The following is an 8,526-nucleotide window of genomic DNA, read 5'->3' as shown; positions in this document are numbered from 1 at the left end:
TCAATGTGGATCAACTGGGAGGCAGAAGGCCTAATGAAACATCCTCACCCAAACCCTATCCTTCTGCAGTTCCCAGCAACCCAGTGGCTCAAGAGGCCCAGAAAGTCATTGATGGGGGGCAGGGAGGGGACAAGAAGGGAGGCAGGGGCTCACCTTATCTTCTTCCTCCTCCTCACTCTCAGATCCAGGGTCCACAGAAACCCCCCAGGGATAGTCTATGTGGAATGGGAGGATGAGGGTCCCAGACTGGGCCTGTTCCAGCTGCCGCCAGGACAGAGAAGAGAGAGGTAGGTAGTCAGAGACAGAGCCAGGAAGGGTCCTGGACCACCTGAACCCAGTCTGGCCTCTCGAAGCGCTCGCTCACCAGGTCCTCACACTCCTTGTGTCTGTTCTTCCGGGCCACTTCTAAGGCAGTATCACCAGCGTCATTCACTGTGGGGAGGTCACAGGTCATTCTACTGCCACCAGCAATAATGCAGGTTTGGATAATAGTACTTGAAGGTTTAAAACAACAACCTCGCCATTTACTTGCAACCTGTAATTGTCTTAAGGCATCAAAGGCAAGAGTTGATCAGTTTTTCCCAACTCCAAGGTCAGGTTTTTATGCATTATACACAGGATGCCTCTTTTTACAGATGAGGAAACAGAGGTGCACAAAGGTAAGTGACTTGCTCAACATCACACGGCTAGTGAGCATCAAAGCTGGGACTTAAACCCTAAATCTTTAATGACAAGTGTTTCTACAACACGCTTTCTCTCCCCAAGCTGGGAGATGGACAGACAGTGCCGTGGAAGAGTCCTCTACCTCCCTCCCAAAGGATGAGCAGGGCCTCCACTCCACACCTGGAGGCCCAAGCCTCACCTGTGCCCACGGTGGCTCTCCCTTTAAGCAGAAGCTTGAGGCAGTCTGGCTGGCCGTGCAGGGCCCCGAGGTGCAGAGCCGTGTTCCCGTCTGGGCCTTGGCATCCACGTGGCCTCTGGAGGTCACAGGGAGGTCAGAGTGGGGGAGGAGACAGATGCCATGGAGAAGGGGGAGGGGAGGAAGGGGGAAGCTCCTGAGGACAGGAGGGAGGGAGGATCCAAAATGGGAAGAGGACTGAGGAGGAGGGGAGAGACCACTTCTCACCCATTCTGGATGATGAAATCCACCAGGGGCAGGGAGGTCTGGTTGGCAAGGCGGATGGCCAAGTGCAGGGCTAGTTCTCCGGAAGTCTAAAGAGACCATTCGAACCTGTGAGCCCTCTTCCCTCAGCTCCCCCCCACCCGCCTCCAGCCCAACCCACTGTTGGGAAATGTTGACCTGGGGGGCCCAAGTCAGAAAAGTCAGGCCGAAGCCTGTGCTGGGGAGGGGACAGGGCTGTCGCTGGGACTGAGGGAGGGCCTTCTATGGGGAGCTCATGGGGAAGCTGGAAAGCAGACTCAGTTCTTCGACCCCTCTCAATGTGGAGGGGTATGTGTGAAGGTCCCTTGTTGCCTTAATATTCTGTTTAAGATCCTTCCAGTTCTAGCAGTGTATGATCTAAGGGTTCTCCCAGCTCTGCCATCCTGTGTTTTAAGGGCCCTTCCAGCTCTGACCTTCTGTGTTCTTAGGCCCTCCCAGTTCTGACATCCTGTGTTCTGAGGGCCCTCCCAGTTCTGGCATCCTGTGTTCTGAGGGCCCTCCCAGCTCTGACAGCCTGTGTTCTGAGGGCCCTCCCAGCTCTGACAGCCTGTGTTCTGAGGGCCCTCCCAGCTCTGACAGCCTGTGTTCTAAGGCCCCTCCCAGCTCTGACATCCTGTGTTCTTTTTTTTTTCTATAATTTTTAAAATTTATTTTGATTTATCAACAATCACTTCCATATGCTTTTGAGTTGAAAATTTTTCTCCCCCTTCCTCCCCAAGATGGTGTACAATCTGATATAGGCTTTACATTTACATTCCTATTAAACATATTTTCACATTAGGGAAGTTGTAAGTAAATATTAAAACCAATAGGAGGAACCATCAGAAAGATGAAACAAAACTCAACAGAAGGTAAAAATAAGTGATAGCGATTTGACTTCCATAGTTCTTTCTTTGGATGTGGACAGCATTTTCCATCCCAAGACCTCTGAAGATGTCTTAGATCCTTATAATGCTGAGAAGGGTTCAGTTTAACAATATTAGTCATCACACAATGTGGCTGTTATTGTGTACCAAGTCCCCTTGGTTCTGCTCACTTCACTCAGCATCAGGCCATATAAGTCTTCCCAGGTTTTTCTGAAGTCAGCCTGTTCATCATTTCTTATAGCACAATAGTATTCCTTTACATTCATATACCACAACTTGCTCAACCATTCCCCAACTGATGGGCATTCTCTCAATTTCCAATTCTTTGCCACCACAAAAAGAGCTGCTATAATATTTTTGTACATGTGGGTCCTTTTCCCATTTGTTTGATCTCTTTGGGATATAGCCCTAGAAGTGCTATTGCTGGATCAAAGGGTATGCACATTTTTGTAGCCCTTTGGGCATAGTTCCAAATTGTTCTCCAGAATGGTTGGATCATTTCACAACTCCACCAACAATGCGTTTATGTTCCAATTTTCCCACATCTTCTCCAACATTTATCATTTTCCTGTTTTGTCATGTTGGCCAGTCTGATAGGGGTGATGTCATCCTGTGTTCTAACAGTCTTCCTCAGTTCCCAGTATTCTATGTTCTAACTTCTCCTCCTGCCTCCTTAATCAGTATTCCTTCATGCTCATTCCTCAGCCCTCTTCTCTACTCCCCAGATCTCCAATCTCAGGCTTCAGTTATAATTCCTATGTGGAAGAAACTCAAATCTACATTTCTAGCCCTGACCTCTTCCTAGACCTCAGGCCTGAAATTCCACCTCCTTGCCAGAGGTCTCCACCTGAAGCTCATGCTTACATCTCAAACTCAGCCTGTCCTCATCAGAGAGCCCTCACCAATGATGCTCAGAACCCCGCTCCCTAATGCAGACTTCCCCTTTCAGTGAAGAGCAGCCCCCTGGTCCCAGAGCCCCAGGCTGCGTGAGCTGCTTCTTTTCCCTAAGTCCAAACAGACTGCTATGATCTCTGCCACAACCTCTCCACTCAGATTAAGCCTGTCTTCTCATTATCCCAAGAATTCATCCCGCTCCTTCGGACCTCCATACAGTTTGTTCCTGCCTCCATCCTCCAAGGTCCAGCCCAAGTCCTGTTTCCTCCAAGAAACCCTCTGTGACTACCTCCGCCCTTCCTGATTTCTCCCTCCTATGTGCTAGGCACAGAGTAGGTGCTTATGTAATAATGTCTTGGGAAATATAAGGTACATACCAAAGGTGAATGACAAAGGACTCAGTAAGGATAGACTGTTTACCTTTTATGCATGTAAAATGTAAAACGTATGTCTAAGATTGTTATTAGTAAATAGGTAGTTCATAAGAAAGATTGGGGTAGACCTGAGTATGATATGCTTTTAAAAAGTAAAACTGTTTAGGAACAACTAAAAAAAAAATAACAATGTCTTGGGTCACTTAGCTGTTCATTGGTTTTCCCAGGGGTGATGGAATGGGGTCATATCTTGGGGTGAGGGACAACTAGGGATAGTCCCTGGAGGATCCCTGGACCAAGGTGGAAGGCGAGAAGTGGGGAGGAAGGTCCTACCTGCCCATCTGGCCGAGGCAGTGGCTGCCCAAAGTCCAGGCCGTTGGCAAATGCTTCCAGTACCGCTGGGAGGTCCCGGTTGCAGATTGCTGTCCAAAGTCTGTGGGGCTCATACCCGCCTCGGCGAGCAAACCTGTGTTCCACGTACTTGGCAACAATGTAGTTTCTTCTGGTGATCCTACAAGAGACAATCCCCCACCCCAGGACCTTTAGACCTGGGCCATCTACCCTCCCCGACTCCCTTGATCAGGGGGACCCCATATACCCCCACTGTTTTCAGACCTCCCCTGGGGACCCATGGACCTGGGACTGCAACAAGTCCTGCTTTGAAGACCCCCAGACCTGGGAGAGGTGCCCCTCAAGAATGGATCCCCTTCCCCCGTGTACATAGTAGGACTACTCACATGTCACTCTCACTGGAGGGTTTGGTGGCACCATTCGCAGTGAGCTGGGCTTCCATAATCTCATTGAACTGAGTATTTCCAATGCCAACAGCCATCTGCATGTGAGGAGGGGGTGCGCTTTGTCAGGCCAGAGAGGGGACCAATGCCAAGATCTGTGGGGTGGGACCTCTTCCCCACCCACCAGGTTTTCCCCATCTTACCCAGGTTCCGCCACCCTGCTACCACGGCTCACCAACAACTCTGCGGGCCCCAACACATCCAGGGTGAGCGACTGGATGCGGGAGAAGCGTACGCCCAGCTCCTGGTGGACTCCTGAGCACTGGATGCAGGTGAGGACTCCTAGGTTGGTACTAAGCCATGTGGGGTCTGGAAGGAAGAGAGGCATCTGCTGAAGGGTGGAAATGGCTCCCTATACACACCCTATGTCTGGGGCCTCCCTGGTCTCTCTCTGGAAAGGATGGCCCTTCTGGAGCCATCTTTTTCTAAGCTTACTTTATATACTCCCCTCTACATATGCCATATTTCAGTCAACCTGGCCTTCTTTTTGGCCTCTGATACGCCCCTGGCTCTCAGACTTCTACGTCTTTTCTCTCCCTGTTTCCTACCCCAGGACTACCTGGGATCAACCAATCAATGGACCAACACAAATATATTAAGTGTCTACTACGTGCCAGGCACTCTGCAAGGTGGTAGAGATGCAAATACAAAAATGAAGCTATCTCTGTCCTCAAGAAGCTTATGTTCTAGTGGGAAGACATCATGTACACATGTGCAAAATATAGACAAAACAAAACAAAGTAATTTGTGTGGGAGGCACCAGCAGCTGAGGGGATCAGAAAAGGCATTGTGGGGAAGCTGGAGCCTGAGCTAGCTCTGAAGGAATCTAAGGATTCTCACAGGCACGTGTGAGACAGGGGTGTGTTCTGGGAATGGAATATAGAGAAAGCTAGTTTGGCTGGACTATAAAGCATGGGGTTTTCTTGGCAAAGATACTGGAGTGGTTTGCCATTTCCTTCTCCAGCTCATTTGACAGATGGAGAAACTGAGGCAAAGGGTCACACACAGCTAGCAAAGGTCTGAGGCCAGATTTGAACTCGTGAAGATGAGTCTTCCGAGTTCCAAGCCCAGTGCTCTATGTACTATGGCGCCACCTAGCTTCCTGTTAAACTATTCCTCCTCCTTTAAAGCCCACTCAAATGTGCTTTCCTCCAGGAAGTCTCCCAGGAAGTGATCCCTTAGGTTGGCAATGTCCCTCCTGCAGCATGCATCGTGGCAGCACAGCTGGCCTCTCTCCAACGGACCAGACCCGTCCGTTAGAGTTAGCAGAGTGTTTCTTCTTATAGCCCTACTGGACTCTAAGCTCTGTGAGGGCAGAGATTACATCCCATTGCGGTCTCTCCCCCAGCACCTAAACATAATCTGTGCTTAATTAAATTGATTAAATTGAATTGGTTCCCCTTCGATACACATACATCCCCAGCTCCCTGCCCGCCTACCTGCCGCTCCGCAGTCACAGCACTGACCGTTTCCAGGCCTGCTTTTGATCTCAGCAATGACCAGCCTGGTGAGGTCCCGAAGGTCCCCATCCAGGCCGGCCCCCACAGGACTCCCTTGAAGTCCACCTCCTGACTCCCCATGGAAGGCACTGCTCAGGGCTTCATCTTTGCTGTTCTGTAACACGGACACCCACCTGGAGGGGGAAACGAGGCAGTGGCTACACCTGAGGGGAATCAATTCCAAGGTGGTGATGCACCTGAGAAAGATGACTGTGTTGCCCAAGTGGGCCATGACTCTCCTTAGGGATGGAAAGCCAACTAACAGCCCCCTTCCCTGGATACAGTGGCATACTCAGCCCTCTCAAAGCCCCCAGGGGAACCCCAGGGGATCCCAGGACCTGCCCTGAGATAAAGGGGATGCAAAGGGGGGAGAAAGCAAGAGGTCAGAGGAGGAACCCTGGAACACTTACGCCTCACATTCATGTTCATCCTCAGCCTGAAAGTGGTACGTCCGATTATCTATAGGGAGAGGAGGGAAGGGGGCTGCCTGGAGCACCAGGGGAAACCCCCAAGCCCCCCAGTCAGGGCCAGGGACTCCTGGCTCAGGAGTGGGACAGCAGTGTCTTCCCCTGCCCTGCTGATCCCAGGGTAGCTGCAAGATCCCTGGATTGGGGGTCCTAGAACTGTCACTGACAAGTCAGTAACTTTGTAAAAGTCCCTTCCCTTTTATAGGCCTCAATTCCCTTCCCAGTAAAAAGAAGCTCTTAGATTAGATCATCTCTAAGGCCTCCTCCCAGGTCTGACACCCTGAGTTCTAAGGCCCCTTCCAGCTCTGACATCCTGTGTTCTAAGAGCCCTCCTAGCTCTGACATCCTGTGTTCTAAGGCCTTCCCAGCTCTGACATCCTGCGTTCTAAAGGCCCTCCCAGCTCTGACATCTGTGTTCTAAGGCCCCTCCCAGCTCTGTCATCCTATATTCTAAGGGCTCTTCCAGCTCTGACTTTCTTTGTTTTCAGGGCTCTTCTAACCTTAACATTATACTGTATCAGACTCCATCTATTCCCCTGGGCATAAGTGGCCTCCCCCTTTCCTGGCCTTCTCTAACAGTTTGTGCTCCTCTTTGCCTTATTATAGTCACCTACTAATTTTTGAAATTCGCCTTCAATTACACTAATGTGTAATGTACTGGACAAGAAGCTCTCTGCAGGCAGGGACTGTGACTTATTTATTCCTGAACCCTCTCACAGGTCCGGGCAGAAAGCCTTTGCACATGGCAACAGTTCCCTAAATACTGGATGAGTGAAGTTGGACCCTCCAGGAGCTGCTCTGAGCCCCTGCCTGAGCTCACTTGGGAAGGAAGCTTGGAGGCCAGGGCAAGATCCTTCTTCCCCGGATCTGGGGAGTCAGGGAGGAAGAGGAAGGCAGCCACTACTCACGGGTCACTAGGTCAAAACACTTCTTCTCCTCCACGCTTGGCCTCACTTGGCAGGTCAGCAAGGTCAGCTTCACTGGCGGCCGATTTATCTGTAAGAATGGGCAGAAAGAAGGGAAGAGAAATAAATGATGAAGGCAGAATTCCTTGGCGTGAATATGCTCGGCTTCTTGGAGGCAGACACATGTTTCTCAGGACTCAGGTTCAAAGGACCCCTTGAGTCCTCGATTTCCCCATCTATAAAACAGGGGAAAGTGTCCTCACCACCTCCCCCCTTGCCCTGGCCTGGCGAAGTGAGCCCCCAACCTCTGGGCCCCAGCTAGACATCATCTGGGAGATAAGGGCTTGCTGCCTGGTCCATCTTGTCAGTGCAGGCCCACCCACCCCTCTTGCTGACTGGTCATTCTCCTTCCCCAGGAAAGCCCCAACTCCCTTGGCCTCTCACCGTGCTGTGAGAGATGGTCAGGCAACCGTACTTGACTCCACACTTCCTCTTCTGCCAAACTCTCCGGATTCTGGGGTCCAAAAAGAGAAAGAGGAAAGCCCAGGAATACAGCTGGCCCCACTATGGCCAGGGACCATTCTCCAGGGCAGATGGAGTCCACGCCAGGCCTACACCATCCCTGACAGGCCTCCTTATCTCCCTACCTCTAGAAGCTCCCATTCTTGGGGGGCAGTGGCCCAGTGCGGACACAGTCCGAGCCCGTACAGGACCTCCAGGCTGAGGAAGGACACACAGTCCCTGTCCTAGGGCAGTCTTAGGTCTGACAGGGAAACTGCTCCTTGAGGGCAGAAATGACCTTTCGCCTTTCTTTGTGCCCCTAGCGCTTAGCACAGTGCCTGGCACACAGTAGGCTCTTAATAGATACCAGTTTCCTTTCTTCCTTAGCACAGTGCCTGGCACATAGTAAGCTCTTAATAAATGCATGTTTCCTTCCTTCCTCAGCGCAGTGTCTGCACATAGTAGGCTCTTAATACATGTTTCCTTCCTCAGCACAGTGCCTGGCACATAGTAGGCTCTTAATAGATATTGGTTTCCTCTCTTCCTTAGCACAGTGCCTGAAACATAGTAGGCTCTTAATGCGTGTTTTCTTCCTTCCTCAGCACAGTGCCTGGCACACAGTAGGCTCTTAATAGATACCGGTTTCCTTTCTTCCTTAGCATAGTGCCTGGCACATAGTAAGCTCTTAATAAATGCATGTTTCCTTCCTTCCTCAGCGCAGTGTCTGGCACATAGTAGACTCTTAATAGATACCGGTTTCCTTTCTTCCTTAGCACAGTGCCTGGCACATAGTAGGCTCTTAATAAATACAGGTTTCCTTCCTTCCTCAGCACAGTGCCTGGCACATAGTAGGCTCTTAATAGATACTGGTTTCCTCTCTTCCTTAGCATAGTGCCTGAAACATAGTAGGCTCTTAATAAATACACGTTTCCTTCCTCAGCACAGTGCCTGGCACATAGTAGGCTCTTAATAGACTTTCCCCCTCTTTCTCCTTTAGCACAATGCCCAGCACATAGTAGGCTCTTAATAGATACTGGTTTCCTCTCTTTCTTAGCACAGTGCCT

At 50.6% G+C, this 8,526-nt stretch overlaps 1 protein-coding gene across 1 annotated transcript in view; it reads right to left on the bottom strand.

Annotated features, from left to right (window-relative positions):
• Positions 1 to 8,526, bottom strand: part of ASAP3 (ArfGAP with SH3 domain, ankyrin repeat and PH domain 3) — a 69,079-nt gene that overhangs the window by 12,509 nt on the left and 48,044 nt on the right. The window contains 12 exon segments of the mRNA XM_020983059.2: positions 154 to 261; positions 365 to 432; positions 863 to 955; positions 958 to 977; positions 1,127 to 1,212; positions 3,630 to 3,807; positions 4,034 to 4,128; positions 4,266 to 4,399; positions 5,530 to 5,723; positions 6,000 to 6,048; positions 6,965 to 7,052; positions 7,406 to 7,475. Of these exon segments, the coding sequence (XP_020838718.1) occupies positions 154 to 261; positions 365 to 432; positions 863 to 955; positions 958 to 977; positions 1,127 to 1,212; positions 3,630 to 3,807; positions 4,034 to 4,128; positions 4,266 to 4,399; positions 5,530 to 5,723; positions 6,000 to 6,048; positions 6,965 to 7,052; positions 7,406 to 7,475 (1,183 nt within the window).

The sequence above is a fragment of the Phascolarctos cinereus genome, unplaced genomic scaffold (assembly GCF_003287225.1).
Source record: "Phascolarctos cinereus isolate Bilbo 61053 unplaced genomic scaffold, phaCin_HiC Scaffold_726;HRSCAF=1367, whole genome shotgun sequence".
In the NCBI taxonomy this organism is placed as follows: Eukaryota; Metazoa; Chordata; class Mammalia; order Diprotodontia; family Phascolarctidae; genus Phascolarctos; species Phascolarctos cinereus.
Note: the sequence above shows the minus strand (reverse complement) of the source record. Positions and strands in the feature narration are given on the sequence as shown.